General features: G+C 39.5%; 1 protein-coding gene across 1 annotated transcript in view; it reads right to left on the minus strand.

Annotated features, from left to right (window-relative positions):
- SYNE2 (spectrin repeat containing nuclear envelope protein 2) overlaps window positions 1–26889 on the minus strand; it is a 263282-nt gene that overhangs the window by 178284 nt on the left and 58109 nt on the right. The window contains exons 20-34 of the mRNA XM_063289046.1: window positions 24479–24613; window positions 22208–22363; window positions 21073–21275; window positions 18075–18138; window positions 13191–13238; window positions 12091–12209; window positions 11295–11418; window positions 10227–10387; window positions 9219–9366; window positions 7972–8540; window positions 7618–7797; window positions 6936–7086; window positions 4387–4545; window positions 3518–3679; window positions 1431–1532 (exon numbers count right to left, since the gene is read on the minus strand). Coding sequence (XP_063145116.1) covers window positions 1431–1532; window positions 3518–3679; window positions 4387–4545; window positions 6936–7086; window positions 7618–7797; window positions 7972–8540; window positions 9219–9366; window positions 10227–10387; window positions 11295–11418; window positions 12091–12209; window positions 13191–13238; window positions 18075–18138; window positions 21073–21275; window positions 22208–22363; window positions 24479–24613 — 2481 coding nt within the window. The remainder of the gene's footprint in view (window positions 1–1430; window positions 1533–3517; window positions 3680–4386; window positions 4546–6935; window positions 7087–7617; window positions 7798–7971; window positions 8541–9218; window positions 9367–10226; window positions 10388–11294; window positions 11419–12090; window positions 12210–13190; window positions 13239–18074; window positions 18139–21072; window positions 21276–22207; window positions 22364–24478; window positions 24614–26889) is intronic.

The raw sequence follows: 26889 nt of genomic DNA on the forward strand, positions 1-26889 counted from the left end.
AAAGGATGTTGTAATAGTAGTACATAAATTTTGTTTGAACCCCCTTTCCCCAAAATGTGCAATTTAGGTGCTAAGTATCTTTATTAGTATTATTCTCTTTCTTGACATGCACACATAGATAGGATTTGGGGAGGTTTTCACTTCTACCCAGATGCTCAAATGCTTATGTAGAAGGCACTCCCCCCTACACACACACTGAGGCACTAACACACTTGTGAGTATTCATAATTGCAGTAAATCACTAGACGGGAGCATTTTCAGCCCAGATATGAGCCCCAGATAAATCCCTGACCAACTCAACTTCCTCCCTTTGAGGTTAAACAGTAAGGAAGGGGTCTCCTTGAGAGTTTTCTTCCTATAGTCTTCCAGAGAGAGCAGTAGCAATGTAGTGAACAATCAGATGGTGTGTATTAGAATTCTGATTTAATTCTGGATATGCTCAAAGCTTTTTCCAATTTCTTTCAAAGCTATTTTTTTAAGTTCTCATTGCTCTTTGTTTATACTTGGTCTTTGAATCCTAAACTGTTTTTGTCTAAGAATAACACCTATCTATGTTTTCTTTGTTACTGTGTCTTTCTACTAGACAATTATTTCACAGACATCTTTGGTGCCAGTTTATATCTTAGGGGTTGTAATCTGGTAACATACTATAGCTCAGTAGGCCTAGGCATCTTCAGGCTGACTACCTGATACTGATACCTGATTACCTGAGGAACCATCTCGTCCCAATTACATTGACCTGTTCCACCCGGTCTGGCAGGAGAGGCATGTTACAAACCCCGTCAGCCAAAGAATTCTAACTGGCGGGGTCCAGGAGGAGAGCCTTTTCTGCCATTGCCCCTGCCCTGTGGAACATCTTACCCCCAGAGGTGTGGTTGGCCCCCATTCTTCAAGCCTTCCAGAAGAGCGGTTAGACCTGGCTCTGCCACCTAGCAGGGGATCTGATGGTTGTATGCAGCCCTGGGGGTGGTTGATGGGTTGGGTATGCTCTTTCCATCTTTTAAGCTCTGTATATTTTTGTATATTTTGTATTCTTTTATCCGTTAGCTGCCTAGAGTCACTTATATGGTGAGATGGGCGATATATAAATTCAAAAAATAAATAAATACTGGCTTAAAGTGCTCTGATGTATCTGAAGTAACAGAATGGAAGGCATTTTCCTTCCTTCACCTTGCCCCTATATCCTTGGCTGAGGACAGGAATATAAGGCAGTGACAATGAATACCAGCTGAAACAGTAATTACTGAATCACCCTGCACTGTCCAGTTGAGTGAGGCAGATCTAATGGTGAAAGAGACCTTTACAATGATGTCCCATTTTCATTATTGCAAGGTAATACAGAGGTAGTGAAAGCATTTTTTGGACAACAAAGATAGGCAGGCATATTATATCAACCACAATCATAATTCTTGTTGTCTCTCCTCTTTCACCTGTAATTCAAGTGGGGGTTCACTGCCATTAAGAAGATACTGTATTTCATCCACCTTTCTATCAAATTCCTCTAATTTTTTTTCTTGGAACAGGACATCAGCCTGAGAAGATAAAGAAAGAAAACAGATTATGCACAAACTAGCCAATTGTAATGTTTATTTTACCAGTTAGAACTGAATAGAAGCCATGATCTGCTGCCCTTGAAGATCACTAGGAAGCTACAGCTGGGCCAGAATGGAGTAGCATGAACAGTTGAACAACCCATGAACAACTCAGAATGCCCATGTAGCACCTCTACTATGTGAGCTACACTGGTTATCAGTGCTGGTTACCTCCTATAAAGCCCTTTATGACATACAGCCGGAATACCTTAGGGACTGCCTCTCTCCCATCGTTTCTGCCTGTTCCCTAAAATCCATGCTTTGTGTCCCATCCATTAAGCCAATGTTTCTCAACCTCAGCAACTTTAAGATATGTGGACTTCAACTCTCAGAATTCCCCAGCATGCTGGCTGAGGAATTCTGGGAATTGAAGTCCACATATCTTAAAATTGCTGAGGTTGAGAAACAGTGCATTAAGCAATGTCATTTGATGGGTCCTAGAAGGCATGTTTTTTTTCTGTCATGGCATCTGCCCTTTGAACTAGCATCTCCCTGGAGGCTTAGACTGTCCTGACCCTTTGAGCCTTTAAATAATCTCTGAAAACCTGGGCTTTTTTTCCTTAGGCTCTGGGATAGGCCAAGATGTACCCACCTGGTGTTCAGTGTTTCTGTTAGAGTATGTGTATTCCCCCCATTAAGTTTACTTTGGTTTTTAAGTATTTTAGGTTGTATTCTTTACACTACCCAGTGCTGAGTTGGGTAACCTTATAAACAGATACCCACCTGGCAACAGATTGAAGAATCGCAGATAGAATAATGGCTAAAGAGAACTTTATAAATGTTGCTATTAGTACACCAAGGCCCTTAGGATAGTCCCTCATGGTTTGGTCATGCTGGTTCGCCCCCCCCTCTGGTCCCTATTCAAATAAGCCCTTAAAACCTGGCTTGGACTAGAGTGGTTGATGGACACTTGTGGAGGGGGGTTAGTTGTTGTGGTGATGTTGGCAATCTATTTCCAGAGACCTGTTTTGCATGATCTCTGTATTATTCTATATTTAATTGTTTCATGCTGTACACCTCCTATAGTCAGGGTGCAATCAGGTAGCCTGCAGATGTAATAAATAAATAAATAGGCAAAATAAAGTCTTTCATATGGCTACAATTCTTCAAATCCCTGACTGTGGCCTTGCTCCTTGGAGTTAAAGGCTTTGAAGTTTTCACAAGTAAAACAAGATAATATTGGTAATATTTATCCAGTTATACAATGTAACAGAGTTTTCATACATTGATGTACCATTTGTCAATCTCAAGCTATTTACAGTGATAGACTATGCACTTTGCATGCCCCAAGATCGATCACTGCCATCTTCAGGTACACTGGAGAAAGACTCCTATTTGAACCTTCACAGAGCTACTGTCAGTTATGTAGGCAATACTGAGCAATATAGGGCAGTGATTCGACTGAGGATAAAAGAGCTTTCTCATGGCAGACAAGGTATTTGCACTGGATTCCTATTCCCTTTCAGAACCAGCTGCAGCCTAACGCAGGAATGGTAAGGGTTTTGAAGACCTTATATTAAACTTAGTTGTAATACCTAGTATCGTTTTGAATTGAAATTCACTTTTCATGATAAAAATAGCTTTTCAATCATATGCTTTTCATATCTGTATCTCATAAAGAAATGCAAAGCATCTTATTAATGGAACCAGCATTGCATTTAGGCAGAGGACAAGAAAGCCTGTCATCAAGTGGGATATAAGTATAAAGCAAGTGTCCTAGAGGAAGTTTATGTGGTGATCAATAAGTGAATGAAAAATGCCACAAAGGGAAGAATGAGTGGCAGTATGGAAGAAAGAACGAGGAGGAGGAAAAAATAGAACTTAAGATCTTGAATAGCAGATTGATGGCACTGTACCAGTCCTCATCCAGTTTAGAAAGAGTTGCCTGCAGTTATTGAATGACAAATAATCCCCACCAACCATACCTCCAACTCTTCCAATTCTTTTTCAGTCAAGTTCCCATCCTCTAAGTTCTTCTGCATGGCATCTGACCACTCATCAATCAAATTGGATAAATTAAGGAGCTTGTCCCATAAAGCCAGAGCTCTTTCCAGATTTTCACAATAGTTTTCAGTCCGCTCATTTATCTGGGAGAGGGAATTATGTTTTCCAAAAAAGAAGAAAGAAAGAAAGAAAGAGAACATAAAGCGTTCTAATCAAGCAAGTACATAAAGAAAGGCAAGGTAAAATGAAGCCAGACACAGAAACAAGTAAGGGGAGGGAAGTAATCCGATGTTCCCATGGAATAAAGCCAGTTTCTTACCAAATATGGCTTTAAAGATTACCATATCAAAGATCACAACAGCTCTCCAGATTCTAGAGACAGGTTTGGTAAGGTGGTTTGGTTTATCAGATGGAATCCTATAATGAGGATAATGAGTCCTAACTAGTTTCAGTTAGGAAGTGCTTGGGCATATCAGAAGGCAGTCAATGTCCTTCTCTAGCTTTTGAAGCATTGAAGTAAGATCATTCTTAAGATTTGCACTCATGGAAAAACTCCTGGGAGTGCTAAGCAATATAAACAGCACAAGACAATATTGCTTGTTTGTTTACATCTTTGAGAATTATCTCCAACAAGAACTTCCTTGTGGTACCCAGAAAAAACAATGTTAGATTCTTTTAGTCTCAATCTCACATTCTATAAGCATGCTCAGATTATAAATCAAATTTCTCTCTTTTTGGATTCCTCAACATGCTGTATTTAATTTAGTTGGAATAATACTTGTAAGTCAAAATCAATTATTCCAACAAATAATCATTTGAAACATCCTTATAGTTAGCTTTTTAAACATACGTCCAGCCATCGATCCACAATAGCATTAGCCTCATTCTCAAATGGAGGCTCCTCAAAACTCTTCATCTTGTTCAGTTGAGACTGAAGATTTTTGCACATTTGGCTTAATCTCTCAATATCTTCAGAGTGGTTGTTAAATTCTTCCTTTACCATGTTGACCTATGAAAAGAAGATAATACCCATTTATGAACAAGTCGGTTGCATTTGTGGGAAATTCTAAATAGCAAGAAACTTGTCAAAATGGAAAAGGAGAGACAGCACACTGCCCTTAATTTTCAATATTTATATTCATTTCAGCATAAAACAAGAATGAGCCGACAGAGCCAAGTTGTATTGTGAATTTTCCAAGTTTTAAAAAAATCTAGTTACTTTGTATCAAGAAAATTTAATCAAATATTTTAAACCTCGAGCAGTATTCTGTTTTTTAATGCAACTTGTTAATTTGCTCACAATAGCTATATCTCATATTTATTTATTTGTCTTCTTTTAAAATATATGGACTCCCCGTTCTCCTCTCACCCATTTGCCTTATATATTGTTCGTATAATATTGAATTATATTCAAAATCTATGTTGAAAGCAGGACCTGGATTTTTAATGGTATATGGAATATTTTGCTGTATATAAAATAATAGATTTTTTTCAGATAATGCAATAAATCCTTTGATAACAACAGTTCAGTTTCCAAAATACATCACCCATTTTAACTTATAGAATTGTGTCACCAAATTTGTATCCCTGAACTTGCAAAATACCATTTTCTATTTTCCACTTTGGACCTCTAAATGGCTCCTTTATGCTCAAAAAAACACACAAACACAGGCAGTGGAGCACTGACCTTTACCACCTGGCAATTATAAAGCTTTTGTTAATGACAGCTTTGTTCCCTGTCAGACAACCCTGTTTTTAGTAGATTCAGCTACACAATGAGAGAGTAGGACAAAGGTCTTGAAACAACAGATGACAGATAATTTGTTCTCTTATTGTTCTAACAGAAAAAATACCATGAAACTCTGCAATCTTTGAAAAAATGAACTCTGACCAATTTCTCTACTTAGAAATACTGATGCACATGAGCCAGATCAGGAATGACATGGCAGATCTGAGATCAGATGTGCCAATATTCTTTTAAAAAAACAAACCCAAAGCTAAGGACCCTCTCTTTACACCTGTGAATTACTGTAATGGACTGGAAACACAGCAGTGGAGAAGTGGGTTAATCCTTTACCCTCATGCCATTGCCTAATCCAAATCAAACCAACCTTAGCATAAAGGAAAGATATATCGAATATAAGTAACAGTATTTGGATTCTGACTCTTATTATTAATTGCATTATGCATAGGCTGGGGAGAATCATAGAAAGACCAGGAAGGAGAAGTCTTCAGGCCTTTATTTAGGTAATAAAGATACAGAACAAGATGCCAAGATTCTTCTGAACTGGAATGACCCATTTCAAGTCCTCTTTGAGGTAAAGTTAAATCTTCAAGGCAGGTAATATAACAAACATGTATTATCAAATTCTAAATAAAATTATTACCCTCTACCTCTTTTCTTTATATAGTTCATTAATTTGACATTGCTGCCTATTAATAAACTTATTTTCCCATTCAAACATGCAAGTATTATTGACATCTTCAAATATCCTATATTAACATCTTGTTTCAGAAGTATATTTCATGACCCATGGAAAGTTGGATATCTGTGAGTAATTTCTCTTTCTCTCATAAGGCAAGCTCTTTGCATGAAACTTATTTATGCCTTAATTGATGGGAAGCTCTGCCTATAGACATGGTAACAGTTCAAAAAGCACAGCACTTGCAGGATCAGGACTGAAAGGAGCCCAAACATTGTTGGCTTGAGAGCTTTGAGAGCTATGGAGTGTTGATGGCAACACCATGCACAGGTGGGGCTTCTCCAATGAATCACTGCTAAGAAAACTATGTTCCACAGCAGACGGGGTTTCTTTTCAGATTGTATCTGTTGCAGACTGGGAGGAATGCAATCAGTGCTTAATGGGCATTAGCCAAAGGGCACCAAGCAGTGCATCCCTGGTCTGTAATCTACATGGATCCATAATTCCCATAGTAGAAGTACATTTTCACTGGAACATGCTATAGGTACTCACCACCTAGAGCAAGAAAATTAGGATTTGATCGCTGTTCACTATGAATCTGTAAGTTACTAGCTGCACTAGATATGAAGTAAGACAGTTTCTGCCCTTAAAACATAGTGTTCTTGAGCCAGAGACAGCCTGCTCAAATTCAGGATAAAACTCTGAATTGAGGGCTTTATAGGGTTTCATGGCTAGGAATTAGCCCTTGGGTCAACTGATGACATACTTAAGCATTTTGATACTGCAGCTGACTTTTAATGTAGTGATCAGCAGTGAAGGAAAAAAAACACTGATGGTCTTCCTTTTTTAAAATGAAAGCCTTCCAGTTCTCAAGCCACTGTGTCCCATGCCCATCCCTGAATTCTGAAGGGTGTTGTTCATTTGCACAGAACCACAGAAATGGTTTCCTGTGTACAAAAATTTCCTAAAACTTCACCTTAGCAATAATCTTCTGCAGATTCTCTTTTCCCATGTAAGAGGCTTGCTGCGACAGGGCAATTTCTTGCTTCAGAATAATGCTAGTCAAACAGGTTCTGCTGCTTTGGTATTGCTTCAAGAGTTCCATTGTGCTTTTACAGTGTTCACGCCTATGGAAGGGAACAAAGCCAAAAGAAAATTGAAGACATTTACAGACCTGCCTAAGATTAGAGACAGCTGTTTTTTCAAATGATTATGAACTTATCAAGGAATCCAGTACGTCCATTCAACTTCAAAGTATCTAAGCTTTCACAAAAAGGAGGAAGAGAATTAGTAGCCTTTAGGACTAAACTAGACATTAAATGTAGGAATATGCTTTTAAAGTTTCAAAACAGCATCTGGAAGAATTAAAATCATAAACAAACACAGAAAAAGTGTTCATGAGTTCTTTAACTTCCAACTGGCAGGAGACATAAAGTGGAAGCAATAAAGCTAAGCATTCCAGCATGGGTGATCATTTATCTCTAATGTATTGTAATGTCTGAAAATGGACAAGGTCTCATTCTAGGGTTGTATGAAATATAACAAAACAGCACATAAGCATGTAGTACAGTCCTACTGAGATCTGTTCAGAAGTAAGTCTTACTGAATGCTAGTAGGACTACCTAGGAGGCACATATATGTATAGGATTGTGGCCTACTTTTCAGTAATGGCAAGTTTAGTCTTCTCCCATAGGTCCTGGGTAAGTCCCCACTGCCGACGGACTTCATTTTCCTGGGCTTTTGGCAACTGGGAAAGTTGACTAATTATCTCATTCAAGGTCTTCATTTCTGGAGCACAGCGATCCAGCTTCTTCCACAATTCATTGATCAATTTCAACCTATATTGTCAGGAGAAATAGACTGATTGAAATAGGTAGACTGAAACAGATTGATTATTTCACTGTGACTTTTCTGATATTCTATCATTTTAGCATACTTCCAGATGTATTGGGCTTCAACTTCCATAATCCACAACCACAAGACATAAGAATTGGGGGGGAAGGCTTTCTCACCTTTGCCGAATAGCAGGAATTGTTGGGTCCCTCAAGCCTATTGTACTGATCAAATCATATATGTCTTGAATATTTTTAAATAGCTCATTATTCTTCAAGGAAAATTCTTCAGTCTTTTGATTCTGGGTAAACTCTGCTGCTGCTTCAGAGCCAATAGCAGGGTTTTCTTTTACAAGTAAAGCTGCTACAAACTCTTCACAGCTCATCTTTTTACCACTTTCAGCCTCTACCAAATAGATACGGAGTTGCTTCAATTTCTCATCTAGAGACTTGGCCTCTTTTTCCATATGAGAAATCTCCTGCATTGGCTGTGGAGAACAGCTCAGAGGTGTAGAGACATCCACAGAACATTGAATACGTCTCAGAGACACCAGAAAAGTTTCAAGATCTTGCAGAATTGTTTCAATGACTTGTATCTTCTGACCCATTTCTTCTAATTGCGTTTTGTACTTGCTGATCATTAACCCAATGGCTTGCCGATCTCTTTGGTCAACTGTCCATCCTGCAGGGCTATTTTGCTCTTGGCTGTTGCACTGTTCAATACAATTTGCTATAGATTCCTGAATTTTCTGCAAGAAGGGATGGAAGGATCAAGAAACTGTGTTTTATGTATAGTATTTATTATACACTTGCTAAATCTGAGGAATGAGAGATGGCCCAATAGCAGACGGTAGACCACATGCTTTATATTTAGAAGGGCACAGATTGAAATCCTGACACCTCTAAGTAGGGCTGGAAAAGCTCCTGCCTGAAACTCTGGAGAGCCATTACTGGTCAGTGTTAATGGACCAATGGTTCAACTTGATACAAAGTAGTTTCTTATATTCCTAAGTACCATATCGACTTTTGTAGATGAAAAATGATGAGCAGACTATCCATACACATTTATATATGATCATTCTTCTAGAGAAATAAACAGATCTGGGGAAAAGAACTATTTGGGTCTTTTGGCCATAATAAACATTACAATACAATACAAAGTAAAGAGGGATTAAAAACCTCTCTTTCTGTTCATTACCTCTTTTCCTTAGGGAAAAGCAGCTGAAATTGGGGACTTGCACTGAGAAAAGAGGAGACTTAAGCATTTCTGCTTCCTAGTTCTTTTCTGAAAATTTCTTTTTGCAATTTTACACTTAGGATTGCTGCGCATATAGACTTAATGCTCTGGAAGCACCCAGTATTAAACTATTGAAGCTGAATAGATATGCTTCAAATTCCAAGGAAATTTAAGCATAATCAGTACAAACCTTCACTTTCTTGAACAGAAGATCAGTTTTATTCATCACACACCGTGGAATGTCTCTTTTGCAAAGCTGTTCTTCTGATCTGCAGAGTAGGACCCATTCATTTTCTATTGGCAAAACAAGGGCCAAAGCAGCCTTCAAAGATTCCATCCTGCAGGACAGCAAGTGCAACATGAACAGGACATCCCCTAAGGAAGTATCTCAACACACTGTACAACATATAAGAACAGAGAACTTCCATGGCATAACTCTATAAGCAGAGAATGTGGTACACACACAAGTATTTCCGCTTTCCCTTTTTTCATTAAAGTTAAAGTCTTAGCTTTCTAAGATCAGCCAGGATCAGCTAGATGCTGCAACCTAGGCTATGTAAAATCTTGAGCAACAGGAGTAGGATAATAAATCAATGCCCCAACTCACCATTTTATTTAAAGTATGTAGTCCACCTGAGCATAAGGAAAAGGTATAGAAACAGAGCAAAACTTCCTAAGGTCACCTCCATTGCCTGTAGAAGTTACTGAAAGAACTCGTCATCCATGTGTATGCGCTAAGCTTGACAAATCTAATTTGATATGATGTTTGATATCAGTTACCACCAATTCCACTAAAAGTTCATAATACTAGGGAAGCTTGAACACATCTTTGTCATCTTCATCTTTGGGGAATCTCTGTTGTTCCCTTTGAAGACTAGATGAGTATGACTTTTAAAAAATCAGAAACCTCCCAGAAATCAATCCAGATTGTGTATTATAACTTTTTTCAGTTTCTGTGGTCTCCATTGCCTCAGTCCATATGGAGTACAAGTCATCCACACTCCATATGAACGGCTGAATATTTAGAAGGCAATCTGCAAGCTAAATTAACTTTCCCCATCTCCCACACCATCTGGTAAGTCAGACTAGTTCAGAATAGAGCATCACTGATTTTCCTGAAGGCAAAGTCTATGTGTACTTCCCTTATGTCCATTCAATTAGCCCACTGCCTCTTTAGGCTTCACTTTGCCAACTGTACCTTTTATCTAAAGCAAACTGGAGCTCATCCCATTCTTTGTGCAGATCTTCCAGAGATTTCTCAGAGATGACAGGACTGTCCATCTCACTTGAGAGCTTTACTAGCTGTGAAGCCACAGAATCAAACAGCTTCCAGGAAGAATCACCTTTACTCTCTAAAGCCTGAAGCAAAATGTGTAAATATTATTTTTTCTAAGTAACACTGTCAGATTTATAAACACAAACACAGAAACAGTAAAGTTTAACTATACCTTCTTTCCATAGTTTAACAATGTTTGAACTGAGACAAAACACAACACAAAACACAATTCATATAAATTCTAATTTGAATATTCATTATTAAAATTAATTCCTTTGTAGATTTCTCCACACAGGAACCTAATGAATCCTCTGTAAGTACTGATGCTAACTCTGTTAAAATTGAAAAGATATGTCTAGATAAGATATTGTTCAGACTCTCGTGTAAGCTACGGCTAGAAACAGTTAAGCAGGGCAAATTATAATCTGCACTTTCATGTACAGAAGTGTTATGTAACATGATCTACAAAATGTTTCTTTTGGGGAGCTGTTCCATGGGGTGACCCAATAAAATCCATTTGTTTTTTGTTGCCAAAATAAACACCCGTCTACCTAATACCCAAGGCCTCAAGGTGATGTTTGGTGCTTGGGTGAGGGAAAGGGCAACAAAGTGTATCCTGACACATTCCTTGGCATCTGCCAAGCTTCCTGCCTTACCAATTTAATTCTTAAAAAGTATCTTTTCAAAATTAATAGGAAGCTAACAGGTTGTAAACCAACACATTGGCCTCAAGCAGAACCTTATTTCTAGCACTACTACTGGCTCTGAGGCCCCAGAGTCACTGTCAGAAAATCAAATGGGGATAGTTGTACCCTAGGCAATTGTTTGCCCTCTGGTATACAGGTATTTTGTGACTGGCTCCACCAGACATGACAACCATTTTATGAACGTGTCCATAATATTCTCTAAAAATTCTAAATACAGCCATGTGCTAAATGTTTGAGGACCCCTGACCTAATAGACAAATTAGGAAAGGATCTGAACACATACTTCCAGTGTTTGCAATTTCTTCTGAAGGGAAGAAACATTTCTCACATCATCAATTAAAGGAGGAGTTATATTCTCCCTGATGCTGCTTAGGTGAAGCTTCAGATTATGTCTTGCTGTATCATAGCTAAGAGAAAACATGATATATCAATTTACAGATGCATTAGTAGTAGTAGTAGTATGCAAAATTGAAGGTGAAAATAAGATTCATGCTTGTTCTAATGCTGCCTTCTCCTCCTCATCTGCATGATACAATACAACAGTTTGTTCCCCATTGCTTTACTTTCCCATTCCTTCTTTCAGTCATCTTGACAGCACAGGCATCATGTTACCTTGTAGAGCCTAAGCTGAATGTTTTTTTAAACTTTAAACTTTATTAATTTCTGGCCGGGGACCACAACTACCATGCCCAAAAAGAAGCAGGTTCCTAAATTAAATGTTCAAGTAGCAAGGAAGCAAATTCAACCAGGAGGGGTCTGATTTCTGAGGCTGAGAGAAGGAAAACTGTGGAGGTCCTAAAGGGAGCTAAAACAAAGGCTCTTCTCTCAACTGGAACAGCCCCAGGCCATTTCAAGACAAAAACATTGTCAAATCTGAAATAATTATCCAGACTGGCCCAAAGAATATAACTTAAGGAGAATGCACTTTATAATAATTCTAGAAATGGAATCTGACAGATTAAACCAAGGCAAGCCAGATTGAAGATTCAGCTCTACTAAAATACATTTACAAATTTGTTCCAGATATTTCTGGTAAATATTTATTCCTTGTCACTTAAGTATTTTATACTGAAAGGTACCTCTCTTTTAATCTCTTTAAGGCCAAGTCTCCATCAATTTCCAACTTTTCTGTATGATGTCCGCCATTTTGAAAGTCCTTTTCTGGTTCCAAATTTATACAAGAAACATCTTCTGAATCCTAAAAAAAATGTCCAAAATAGTTAAATAATTGTAATACATAATATCCATAAAAATAATTATGTATATACAATGGAACCAAAACTTAATTTTTCGCGTAAAAGAAATCCTTACCCAAGAGATTAAAGACTTCAGTTAGAAAGATTGGAGATTATAAAGCCACAAGGAAAATTACTTTCACAGATTTATTTTGCCCTAATTCAGAACCCTTTACATGCATAGCTGGGATACTGAATATATAAGTTTTCCCATTCATGTTGATAAAGAGGAATGCTCCATATGCATGAAGGCTGGGTGCAGCCATACCTAAAGCAAAATGACCTATAGTAATCACAGTAACATATTCCTATGTAGTCTCGAATAGTAGAATATGCTTAGTCTAGAAATTGTAAGTTTTGCAGAATACAGACCTAGAATGCTTATAGGAGGTAGGTTTTTTAATCATTCTAGTCATTTTCTACTTACTTCATTCTGGGCCCAGCTAAGGTTTTGGTAATAAAAACGCTATGAATACACTGCATTAGGTCGAAGACCTATCTAGTTCAACTCTCTTTTGCACAACAGCTGTACGCATAAAGCTGAAAAGCTCCTAAGCAGTATCTGAAGGAAAAAGCCTTTTCCCACTACTTCCAATAGATTCAGATAAGTTTAACATCTTTGTCAGTGAGAGCGAACTTTCAGGCAGAAGAAACCTGCAACTGCTTAGCCAGCCCAATTCTGGAAGCCCAAGGAGGTAGCACTCAAGGTAAACGTCAGTGGGTGGCAATGCAGAAGAGATGCAACAGGCTGTTGGGATCTGAGGAGGAAGCAGGGAAGTTGTTATGGGATGTCTCTGGGGAAAGCAGAGATGGAATGAAATGGCAGGCAGCTATAGAGGTAAGCTAAAAGAAGAGCCCCTGTTTCTTCTCCTCTCAGGCCTTTTTCTCCACTCTTCTTTTGGATGCCAGGAAGCTGAAATTCCAGTCAGGCAAGATTCCCCTACCTGGGCACTCTCCAGTGATACTTGAGTGGCCATTCCTATCCTCTCACTCTGAAAAATTCACAAATGACAGTTTACCAGATATTCACAAGTAGGACTAATGTTCTTCAGCAAGGATCATTACCTTGTCGTGGTACTGGAGCTTGAGCACCTCAATGATGCCATGAGCTAAACCGTGAAGGGACACCCAAGACGGGAAGGTCATGACAGAGAGGTCAGACTAAACGCGATCCCTGGGGAAGGTAATGGCAACCCACCCCAGTATTCTTGCCGTGAAAACTAAATGGATCAGTACAACCAGAGATATGTCGGTATACCATCGGAAGATGAGACCCCAGGTCGGAAGATGGTCAAATGCTACTGGGGAGGAACAGAGGAGGAGTTCAACTAGCCCCAGACGTGATGATGCAGCTAGCTCAAAGCCGAAAGGACGGCTAGCAGCCGACGGTGCTGATGGTGAACGGTGAATCGAATATTCTAAGGATCAACACACCATTGGAACCTGGAATGTAAGATCTATGAGCCAGGGCAAATTGGATGTGGTTATTGGTGAGATGTCAAGATTAAAGACAGACATTTTGAGCATCAGTGAACTGAAATGGACTGGAATGGGCCACTTCACATCAAATGACCACCAGATCTACTACTGTGGACAAGAGGACCACAGAAGAAATGGAGTAGCCTTCATAATTAATAGTAAAGTGGCTAAAGCAGTGCTTGGATACAATCCAAAAAATGATAGAATGATCTCAATTCGAATTCAGGGCAAGCCATCTAACATCACAGTGATCCAAATATACGCTCCAACCACAGATGCTGAAGAAGCTGAAGTAGAGCAGTTCTATGAGGATCTGCAGCACCTACTGGACGACACGCCTAAAAGAGATGTTATTTTCATCACGGGAGACTGGAATGCTAAGTTGTGCAGTCAAATGACACCTGGAATTACAGGTAAGCATGGCCTGGGAGAACAAAACGAAGCAGGACACAGGCTGATAGAATTTTGCCAAGACAACTCAATGTGCATAACAAACACTCTCTTCCAACAACCTAAGAGACGGCTTTATACATGGACTTCACCAGATGGACAACACCGAAATCAGATTGACTACATCCTTTGCAGCCAAAGGTGGCGGACATCTATACAGTCGGTAAAAACAAGACCTGGAGCTGACTGTAGTTCCGATCACAAACTTCTTCTTGCACAATTTAGGATCAGACTAAAGAGATTAGGGAAGACCCACAGATCAGCTAGATATGAGCTCACTAATATTCCTAAGCAATATGCAGTGGAGGTGAAGAATAGATTTAAGGGACTGGACTTAGTAGATAGGGTCCGGGAAGAACTATGGACAGAAGTTCGCAACGTTGTTCAGGAGGCGGCAACAAAATACATCCATCCCAAAGAAAGAGAAAACCAAGAAGGCAAAATGGCTGTCTGCTGAGACACTAGAAGTAGCCCAAGAAAGAAGGAAAGCAAAAGGCAACAGTGATTGGAGGAGATATGCCCAATTAAATGCAAAGTTCCAGAGGTTAGCCAGATGAGATAAGGAATTATTTTTAAACAAGCAATACGTGGAAGTGGAAGAAGACAATAGAATAGGAAGGACAAGAGACCTCTTCGAGAAAATTAGAAACATCAGAGGTAAATTTCAGGCCAAAATGGGTATGATCAAAAACAAAGATGGCAAGGACCTAACAGAAGAAGAAGAGATCAAGAAAAGGTGGCAAGAATATACAGAAGACCTGTACAGGAAGGATAACAATATCGGGGATAGCTTTGATGGTGTGGTCAGGGAGCTAGAGCCAGACATCCTGAAGAGTGAGGTTGAATGGGCCTTAAGAAGCATTGCTAATAACAAGGCAGCAGGAGACGATGGCATCCCAGATGAACTGTTCAAAATCTTGCAAGATGATGCGGTCAGGGTAATGCATGCTATATGCCAGCAAATTTGGAAAACACAAGAATGGCCATCAGATTGGAAAAAATCAACTTATATCCCCATACCAAAAAAGGGAAACACTGAAGAATGTTCAAACTATCGAACAGTGGCACTCATTTCACATGCCAGTAAGGTAATGCTCAAGATCCTGCAAGGTAGACTTCAGCAGTTCATGGAGCGAGAATTGCCAGATGTACAAGCTGGGTTTAGAAAAGGCAGAGGAACTAGGGACCAAATTGCCAATATCCAATGGATAATGGAAAAGGCCAGGGAGTTTCAGAAAAACATCTATTTCTGTTTTATTGACTATTCTAAAGCCTTTGACTGTGTGGACCATAACAAATTGTGGCAAGCTCTTAGTGGTATGGGGATACCAAGTCATCTTGTCTGCCTCCTGAAGAATCTGTATAACGACCAAGCAGAAACAGTAAGAACAGACCACGGAACAATGGACTGGTTTAAGATTGGGAAAGGAGTACGGCAGGGCTGTATCCTCTCACCCTACCTATTCAACTTGTATGCAGAACACATCATGCAACATGCTGGGCTTGAGGAATCCAAGGCTGGAGTTAAAAACGCTGGAAGAAACGTTAACAATCTCAGATATGCAGATGATACCACTTTGATGGCTGAAAGCGAAGAGGAACTGAGGAGCCTTATGATGAAGGTGAAAGAAGAAAGTGCAAAAGCTGGCTTGCAGCTAAACCTCAAAAAAACCAAGATTATGGCAACCAGCTTGATTGATAACTGGCAAATAGAGGGAGAAAATGTAGAGGCAGTGAAAGACTTTGTATTTCTAGGTGCAAAGATTACTGCAGATGCTGACTGCAGTCAGGAAATCAGAAGACGCTTAATCCTTGGGAGAAGAGCAATGACCAATCTCGATAAAATAGTTAAGAGCAGAGACATCACACTGACAACAAACGTCCGCATAGTTAAAGCAATGGTGTTGCCCGTAGTAACATATGGCTGCGAGAGCTGGACCATAAGGAAGGCTGAGAGAAGGAAGATCGATGCTTTTGAACTGTGGTGTTGGAGGAAAATTCTGAGAGTGCCTTGGACTGCAAGAAGATCAAACCAGTCCATCCTCCAGGAAATTAAGCCAGACTGCTCCCTTGAGGGAATGATATTAAAGGCCAAGCTGAAATACTTTGGCCACATAATGAGAAGACAGGACACCCTGGAGAAGATGCTGATGCTAGGGAGAGTGGAGGGCAAAAGGAAGAGGGGCCGACCAAGGGCAAGGTGGATGGATGATATTCTAGAGGTGACGGACTCGTCCCTGGGGGAGCTGGGGGTGTTGACGACTGACAGGATCTCTGGCGTGGGCTGGTCCATGAAGTCATGAAGAGTCGGAAGCGACTGAATGAATAAACAACAACAACAACAGGACTAATGTTAAGAAGAATAACAACAATGTAATGGATATTGCTATTAGATTCTGATTTATTGTGATAGAGGAAGCACCACCTGAACAATTTGAATGAAATTATTAGTGAATTTCTCTCCAAGAAAAAGCATTTGTTAATAGGCCAATGAAGTGAAAAGAATTCTAGGAAAAAACTAAAGCTATAATAAGTTAGAAAGCAAAATATGTCTTTACTCTAAATATGACCCAAGGGACAGGCATGGGACACCATATGAGTAGAACTTAGTGCCTGGAAAGAAATCTGGGTGATTAGAATCATGAATTCCCTCTTGAATCCTTAGATAGATCAAACGACAGAGAGGTTGTTAAAGAAGATATTGTACAAATATTTCAGCTATAGAGAAGCCAGGGTGGTCTAGGAGAGGGCAAGCCCCAGATTCAAAACAACCCTTTGCTCACTGGCTGACTTTAGACCAGTCCCCTTCTCTTTCAGCCCAACATACCTCACGGGGCTGTTCTTGGGAAAAATTGGAGGAAGAAATACAGTATATGCCATTCTGAGCTCCTGAATTAAAATCAGACAGATATAAAGTCCAACAGAATGATTTTACCTATGCAACTCTTTCTTAAGAAAATGCAAAGATGTTTGACTTTATTTCAGAGAGAAGATAGTATCATCTCAGCTTATCTAGTTATAAATGTTTGTCAAATATGATATATGAAGAATCTAGTAAATATTAGATGAAGAAGAGTATAAAGAGAGAACTGATGCTGAAAACATTAGTCTATCTTTAATAGACTGCCCAATGAGTTCTTTCTAGTATATGGTTCAGGTGGACCTATTAAATAGTTTGTATTAAAAGCCTACTAGGGACACGGTGGCGCTGCAGGTTAAACTGCTGAGCTGCTGAGCTTGCCGATCGGAAGGTCGGCGGTTCAAATCCGCGTGACAGGGTGAGCTCCTGTTGCTAGTCCCAGCTCCTGCCAACCTAGCAGTTCGAAAACATGCAAATGTGAGTAGATTAATAGGTACTGCTTCGGCGGGCAGGTAACGGCGTTCCGTTTAGTCATGCCGGCCACATGACCACGGAAGTGTCTACGGACAAACACCGGCTCTTCGGCTTTGAAACGGAGATGAGCACCGCCCCCTAGAGTCGGACACGACTGGACTTAATGTCAAGGGAAACCTTTACCTTTACCTTTACCTTTACCTTTAATGAATTGATTGTATGAATGTTATGCTGTACTAAACAGACTTTATCATCACCAAGGAAGGAAGATCCTGTGTGAAAAAGGGAACCCAAAAGGGAACCCAAAAAGGAAACCCCAAAAATGCTATCTGTGAATTTCAGGTTTCCAGTGTATGGCTCTATGATCCATGCAGGACTATTTTTCAAGCTGTCACATAATAACAAATGTCTACAGAGACATTTATTTTCATCAGCCTTCATCAGCCAGATGGAACTGCAACTCCCCAAATTCAGTTCTGGATTAGGGAAGGCTGATCTACATGAGCAGCATCACAAAGGAAGCATCCTTGGGAAACTGCTACAGGCATTAAAAGGTGAACCTTACCTTTTCAGCTTCAGGATTCTGAGATGATGCCCTCTCTTCATTGACTGAAGCAGGTGTAAAATCTCTGAATTTTAATATGAAATAACATCAGTGTAGAGCAATGAAAAATACATCTAACACTGTGGAAAAAGGCAGATAGGCACTATCCCAATTCCATTCACAGGCTATTGAGAAAGTAGCTCAAAGTTTCCCAAACTTCATTTCACGTCTTCTCTCCCTCACTTCCACCCCTGGCTCTTCCTTGGTATTAAAATTTGATGTGTTCTATTCATCCATTACAAACAGTGGCATCTGCAGGGGCTTGCTACTTTCATCATAATGATGAAAGCAGCATTGCAACATCCTGGCATAAGCTCTGCCCCTTTTGGGTAGCTGCATGACACTGCAATGCATGTAAAAAATGGGTGAGGCGGGCATCATAAAGCCACCACACTTCTGTTCTTAATCTGACCTTTTTGCCCCCCTGGTGCCTCCCTTCACAAAAAGTATTTTAATTTCAGGACCAATTTACACATAATGGTAAATTATAAGCTCCTCCCTCCATTTTGAAAAACAGCTCACAAAGCTGAATTCAGGGATGGAAAGCAAGAGGACAAACAGCTTAATTTTTTGTAAAATGTCTGGTTTTAATTGTGTTTTTCATTTTTTATTTTATTCTCCCCAATGCCTACACAAGTAAAGGGAAGATATAGGATGCCCAATGTCCAACAGATGAAAAGTTGGAAGAAGGCCTAGCTATACTTTCACATTGCCAATCCTCCACTTTGATTTCAGCATTTGCCACTAACATAAAGGTAGTCTTCACTTAACAACCACAACTGAGCCCAGATTTTTGATTGTAACTCATAATGGTTGTTAAGTGAGCCAGACTTGTTTTTACAACCTTCTTTTACCACAGTTGTTAAGTGAGTCACAGCAGTCATTAAGTGATTCAAGATCGGGGCTTGTGCTTTCCTTTGGTTGTTAAGCAAATGGTGTGGTTGTTAAGTCAACCAGGAGTTACTTTGCTGTACTTTGGAGGGCAGAGTGCAATAGGCATATGTTTTCCACCAAAACATGACTGGAAATGCTTCTGTGGCTACAGTAGTATTATTTTCAGTTAATATTACTGTTATTTTCAACTAATATTACTGGTTGATTATTAAAAACTTTTACTGTAAGGTCTTCCTTGGAATCTTTGTTCTACAGTACAGTACTAAACAGGTTTAAAGGTACAGTACAGAAATCCAGCGTCGTAAGCCTAAGCCTGGAAGACTTCCTGGTTCCAAAGGGCGGACATGTGACCCAAAATGGCCACCACTTCCAGGATGGCCGAATCTCGGTCACATGATCACAGAAGCCTTGTGAGGGTCATAATTTCAGGCCCCAGTCAGAAATCTACTTTTGGGGACCATTGTAACTTCAAACAGCCTTTAAGCGGCCAGTCGGTAAGTGAGGACTACCTGTATTATCTTTAAAAACTCAGATGGAAGACCCACAGAACTGGATATCACATGTAGTTTTATTAACAGTAACTGTCACATGAGAGCCAATTTGATGTAGTTGTCAAAGGCACCAGACTCGAAATGGGAGTTGTAGAGGCAGTTGCCAGGAGTCAAGACTGACTGAAGGCACATATCCCCCATCTGCAAAAGGTCACATACTGTACTTGACATAATGAACAACCATATGGAACAGAAAAATGAGACAATGGCCACTGATAACTATCCCATATCCCTATAAGAACCACTCCACTATGATCCATTCATGAAAGCAATCTACATGGAAGCATGCTATACACGTAAACTTAATTATGAGTTTGCAGAATAGGCTCCAAAATGGGCAACGTGACTACAAAAGAAAAAAAAGGTAAATAAACACTTGGGCTGCATCAAGAGAAGCATATTATGGAATTACAGGTTACGGTTTATTTTATATTGGCCAGACTTCCTCCCTTTCCCTGTTCATAGTTCTGGACACCAGATGTTGAGAAGAATTCAGACAAACTGGAATAGGTTTGAAGAACAGCAACATCAGGAAGCTCAGGAAACTGACTGAGGAGGCATACGAAGTAAGATAAAGAACTGTTTTCCAATGTTCCAGAGTACAGAGAGATAGTGGGCTCCTCTTCACTGGATGTGTTCAAACAGAGGCTAGACAGGATGCTTTAATCTGATTCCTGCATGGAGTAGTAGGTTGGACTTGATGGCCTAAATGGTTCCTTCCAATTCTATGATTTCTGATTTTGTGTGCAGCCTGTACAGTCCTGTACAATCCTGGGAACAACGGCTTGTGCAGAGCTGCTTTCCTCAGCAGATGTTCTCCTCAAAGCATGAACAGCAGAGACTGGGAACCCTTAATTTTCCATATGACTATTTACCCTGGCTTCCCCAAGCAGCTGTCCTTGAGACATCTTGTGATACATCTCCAAACTTCCCAGCTAGCACAGACCATAGCCAATCCCAATACCTCTAGGATATCAGGTTAGGGATGGGTGATTTATTATATACACCAGGTTCACACATGGTCCTAAGCCTTTATTTGCTTTCTTTTATTTATTTAATAGATTTGTATCTTGCTGTTTCTCTGGTGGCTGGTGTCTTACTAGGGGAGTACCACAACGATCATCCTAGGGGGCCATTTTGGTTGAGAGAGAGTGATTGGTTCAAAGCAATCTAGTGGTTTGCCTGGTGGAGAGTGGCCTTGAACCTGCTTTCTCCAGCCCTAGTCCAGCGTCTTAACCACCATACCACAGTGGCTCTTTATTACTGAATAAGCCATTGGCTCAGTTCATGCTAACCAGAGAACCATGCTAGCCATACACTATGATTTACAAACTGTACTGCTTCTCAAAGCTAGGCATACATTTTTATAGCATAATGAAATACATGAATCCAGCCATGAAGTGAAAGACAATCATTGGTATGTAACAGTTAAGAATTTCCTACAAAAACTATTTTATTTGATGCTAAACCTACTATCATGCGGCAGTTCTAGACTAATAATTGAAAATACCTACCCTTTCTCAGATGAATGGTCATCGCCAGTCCTAGATATCAACTCACTGTAAATAGTTGCTGCGCTTTTTTGAAGTTCTTTTTTCTTTTGTTCATATTCTGCAATGGGCAGTTCCATTTTGGACTCCTTTTCCACTTTGGTCATTTTCTCACTCATTGTTTTCAAAGCTTGTAAGCAAGTGTTAAGCTCACCCAGGCTACCTTGCTGAGAAAAGAAGGCCTAAATGGATACAGAAATGCAGATACATCCATCTTGAGTCCTCCAAGTCCTTATTAACTGACAATTGAAATTACCTGCACTCCTCCTATAAAATGCTTAATGACACTCCCACAAAAATAATTAAACCTAACTCAACCAATCCTATGCTTGAAGCAGCATGGCGAGGGCTACACTATGGATGAGGAATGTCTGGTGAAATTCAGAAGCCAGAGGGCTGATCTGGTAAAGCATTCAATTGTAGTTGTTGATGCGTAGTTGAGCTCTTTGCTCCATCCCATGATTAGATCATACAGTGCTTCAAATTTCATTGCCAAAGGTGCTTTGGAATAGGCAGAAGGGCAAATGTAACATCTGTCTGCCACACCTTAAAGCAGCCACATGCTCCAAAGCACCTTCTAGAAAGAAAATCAAAGCACTGGACAGCCAAATAGCAGAGAAAGAACTAAAAGCATCAGAATACTTATCCAATTACTTATTTTTCACCAGTAACTTAGGTCATAATTCTGCCCATAAAGAATGTTACATCCTCAGGCCAGCATTGAATACTTACTATAGACAGGCAGAATACGCACACTTTCAGCTCAGGTATATAGATTCTACTGTACTAGCAGATGATAATTATTTCACAATTGCCCTTTGGGATGTGCAGCTAACCAACTTACTAAACAGATCATTGCATCATTATTCCACAGCATCATACAATTTTACATTGTTTCCCAGCTGAGCATGCAGACAATTTCAGTTTCAGGACTTGGCGTCTCCCAGTGACAATGACGTCAGGAAACAGAGTCAAAGGAAATCTCTGGCTGCATTGAGACACTGGAGAGCCACAATAGTAATTCTGACCCATTACATGATGGCTTAATAAAATAGGAAATGTCTGAGAAACAAAAGAGAATGTCGGTTTTACATAGTACCTCGTGTTCCTCAATAAGTCCTTTGGTTTTTCCTGCATTGAGCAGTTTCTTCTCTTTATTTATCTGCTTATTGAGATTTGAAAAAGTCTTATTCAACTTCTCTCTTTCAATTTTCAATTTCAGGTGAATATAGGACATGATTTCACAGCGAACAGCCTGCAAAGGAGATGGTCAAAGTCTAAATTTTCTTTTGAAGTAGCAAGGAAAGCATTCTACATCCAAGATCAAAATAACATTTTAGCTTCCTAACAACCCTGCAAGCTATGTATCTGTTCATTACAGATCTAACTCTGTTTCCAGTTAACATAGCACTGAAGCCAGTTAACAGTAAAATAAACATAAAAGAATGAAGTTATAATTAAAAGATTAAATCTCATCCAATAGACTTGTAGGGAAGAGAGAGAATATAGGAGGGTTCATAAAAATCCTCTTCCACATATTTGTTATATTTAGGCACTGCCTTTAATTTTTTTTAAATCAATCAATCAAATCTTTATTACGGTTATGGACCAATACAATAGTGTTGTTCTATAAGACAAACCTAGTCATGCTTGAGATATTAACAGCAAATAATAAAAATACATATTAAAATCAGTTGAAATACGCTAACTATCTATCCATCTATCTCTATATGCAAGGTCTAGGATGTACCCTATTTTAACTGTTTGAAAATATAAAATTTTTCAGGAGTATAAAACATAAAAAACTACGACTATGTTGCATATGTAAATAAAATTATAAAAAGTTTACTATTGTATACAAGACAATTACGAAGGTTGGCCTCTCTTGATTTGTTGGATCTTCACTGCTGCAGCACAGAACCTTGCTACCTGCACCATAACTGTAGAAGTTTCGTCTATAAGCAGCAATTGTATCTACTCAGGATCCATGTGTCCAGATGTTTACTAATCAGCGGTGTAATGAATTCAATGCGGATGTCTTTGTAGAAGGCAAAGTGCAGAAGGACATGGTCTGTGGTTTCAACCTCCCCTGAGTCACATGGACAAAGCCTTGTGACCAATGGAATTTTTTTATATTTACTCTCCAATACTGCAGATGGGAGAGCATGGCAGCGGGCTAGGGAGAAGGCTCTCTGATGGGTGGGAATTTCGAGTTGCTCGAGGTAGCTAGCGGTAGAAACAGTATATTTTTTATGCTCAGGAGACAGGAAAAGTGGGCCCTTTCCTATGTCTGTTTGCCTCTCTATATCCATTATCCTTTGTTTTAACTCTAACTTTGCTCAGTTAAAGTCCATCTCTAGAACTTACTACTACTGGACAGATACCTGAGGATTGGGACGTGGCAATTATAGTCCCAATCTTCAAGAAGGGCAGGAGAGATGACCCAGCAAATTATAGACCAATAAACCTATTAAATATAATTAGTAAGCTTTATGCCAAACACCTATATGAAAAATTGAAGGTCTGGCTGGATCAGGGAAACCTGATAGCGGATGAACAGGCAAGGTTTAGAGAAGGTAGAGGCACTATTGAACAATATGTGATTTTACAGCACTGCCTTTAATTAAAAATGTCTACAGTAACTAACAATGAAATCCACAATGAAAAACCAATGAACAAATAAAGTACATATAGGACTATAGCAAAATATCAGTAAAATGGCATCATATGTCATATTTATTTAATATTTACATATTATAAATATGACAGGTATACATATTTACACGTTTGTTGGAAATGTAAGCAAGTTAAAACATGATTATATTCAAAATACAGATTAAAACATAGAGCAAAAGAAAAGAACAAATCACCTGAGCAGATGAAATGCCTCTCTAAATTAAAAGCTCTTTGCCTATTTTATAAAACAAAGGGACTAGGTGACCATTCCTTCATATAATGTTTTAAAATTTGGGTGCAGTCACTCTCTCTCAGCCTGCTTCCCAGGGCTGAGAGAGACTCACTGGCCCAAGGTCACCCAGCTGGCTTTGTGCCTAAGGTGGGACTAGAACTCACGGTCTCCCGGTTTCTAGCCTGATGACTGATGACCACTACACCAAACTGGCTCATCCTCTCTGTACAGCTGCTGTATATATGGAAAAAGTTCTGGTAACCACATAACAACAACTTGTCCATGATTACTTAGTGGAGCTAATTGACTGAGCCAGGTCTTCAACCCAGGTTTCTTTGGATGAAGGTAATAATTCTCACCATTATATCATGCAAACCTTCAAATATTTCATGTAACAATTAAATATTCAAGTGGCTTCTCTTTGATTAAAATGCCTCTCTATTTCCAAGTACGTTTTCTCACCTCCCATCTCTCACAAACATCTTTGCTCCTTTCCTCCACCAGTGCCTTTTCACAAGCAGATAAAATGCTTTTCAGTTGTTCTGCTGCTTTTAAAAACTTGCTAAGAATGTTAGTATCCAAGATGCTAAAAGCCTCCTGGAAGAAAATGACATAAATTACTGAATGATGATCAAAACAGCCCACCCTCCACCCTCCACCCAAGCAGATGCATGCTTAGAAGATACAAAGGTCCTTTCCATTCCAGTAGAACTACAGATAAAGCAAGGGTTGCTGGACATAGAGGAGCAGCCTCTGAAAAAACTTGTCTTAACCCACTGCTGAGTACAGGGAGAGCTCGCCTAACATGCATTTGTTCAGGCCCTGGCACATAATGCCACCGAATAGCTTCTGGGGCCCCAATACCCAGACGGGGTCCATCACAGATCTAGTATCTTTCCTGGGCAATCTGGTCTCATTAGTTTGAAGCCCTGTTACTACCACCTCCCATTAGATCTTTGATATAACATAACTCTGGGGCATTGTGGTAGGGAAATTACAAGTATTGACATTCTACCTTGTCCTGATTCTCAGCCCAGCAGCCCAGACTAGATAAGACCAGGAGAGCTTACTGACATAGGACACAATCAGAAGACCCCATTAAAAGGTGGAGCTGCAGCAGTAGTAAGAGACATAAGCTAAATTCACACATCACCTTGAAGCATCATGTGGTTTGTTTGATTTTAGTTTAGCATAAGATATTAATACTACCACTGCAGTTCCTAAACTATACTTTTATGGTTTAGTGTAAAGAAGTACAACCTGAACCCCAAACACAACCTGAACACACAAAATCAGCTGATGTGAGACATGCAGCTACTGGTATTTCATAGAAAAAAATGGGGGTGCCTTAAAATATTCTGCTGCCAAAGATGCACCATGGAGATATGGCCAACTGGACCTCTGAGTGAAACATTTATGTGTACTTGTGTGTTTAGAAATATTAGTTGCAGTTTCCTACCAAGAAGTTGCATCCCTACAGGACATGCCATCATATTTCAATTAGTTTACAATCAAGAGCAGCAGGAAAATGAGGCAGGAACAGGCACTGCTGTTCCTTTTTAAAAAAGCAAAATGTTGTTTTATTGAATTGTTAAGACTCAATACATTGTATTATTTGGGTACAGTGGTATCTATATAGCATTAACTAGAGATTATTAACACTATGATGATTTAGGTAACTTAAATCTTTAAAGATAAGCAAAAATTTTGTATCAATATTAACCATGGTTTCTAAAATGTAAATGTTAAGTTTAAAAATATCACTTTGCTGTTTCTGTTAACAGGAGGTTCAGGTGACTGTGAGTCTATAATGACACAAGGTAAATGTTACTACACTACCCTCTCCTTGGAACCCTGAAGGAGTGCTAGCTAGGAGAGATCAGAATAGTAGTCTAATCCATACTGGAGGACACTAGGATGGCAATGGTTATTTTACACCTTAATAATATGAGAACAGCCCCACTGGACTAAGGCTAGGCCCATCTAGCCCACCAGATATATCTATGGAGCCCACATATAGGAGATCAAGGCAGCTCTCCACTTCCATGTACCTAGAATGTAGAAAAAGACTGCCCCCATGCCTGGAGATGACACCCAGTCATCAGGTCTGCTGATTGCTAATATAATATAATATACCTTTAGAAATTTGTCTACTCCTCTTTGAAGCCATCTAAACTAGGGGCCAAAGCATATGCCATAGGTTTATTACATACTGCATGAAGAAATATTTCCTCTTAACAGTTCTAAACATTCTACCATTCAGTTTTATTGGGTGGCCTAATATTATGGGAAATTGAGAAAATGTCTGTTTACACTTTCTTTATCATTCGTAATTTTATAAACCTCAACCATACTTCCTGATAAGTATCTTTTCTCTCCCCTAAACAGCTCCCCTACTGCATCCTGCCTCTGTATGGAAGATGTTCAAGCCCTGATCATCTTGGGTGTCCTATGATATGTCCTCTTGAGATGTAGCAACACAGTACACAGAACTGTATGCAGTATTCTGGATATGGCCATACCATAGATTTGTACTGGGGAAGTATCATATTAGCTGATTTATTGTGTACCCTTTTTCTATTCCCACCCCCAGTGGTTCTTTACAACCACTACACTCTGTGTAGATGAATTCACTGAACAATCTACAATGATCTCAAGATTGACCATGATTTCTTGGTTGACCACTGACAGTTCAGTCCCCATTATTTTATTTGTGAAGTATGGATTCCTAGCTCCAACGTGCATCACTTTACACTTACTGATATTGAATCTTATCTGCCATTTAATGGCTCAGTCACCGAGTTTGGAGACATTGTAGGAGAGCTGTGTTAGTCTATGGCAGCAAAAAATCAGGAGTCTGGCAGCACCTTTTC

This window comes from Candoia aspera, chromosome 1 (assembly GCF_035149785.1).
Source record: "Candoia aspera isolate rCanAsp1 chromosome 1, rCanAsp1.hap2, whole genome shotgun sequence".
NCBI lineage: Eukaryota > Metazoa > Chordata > Lepidosauria > Squamata > Boidae > Candoia > Candoia aspera.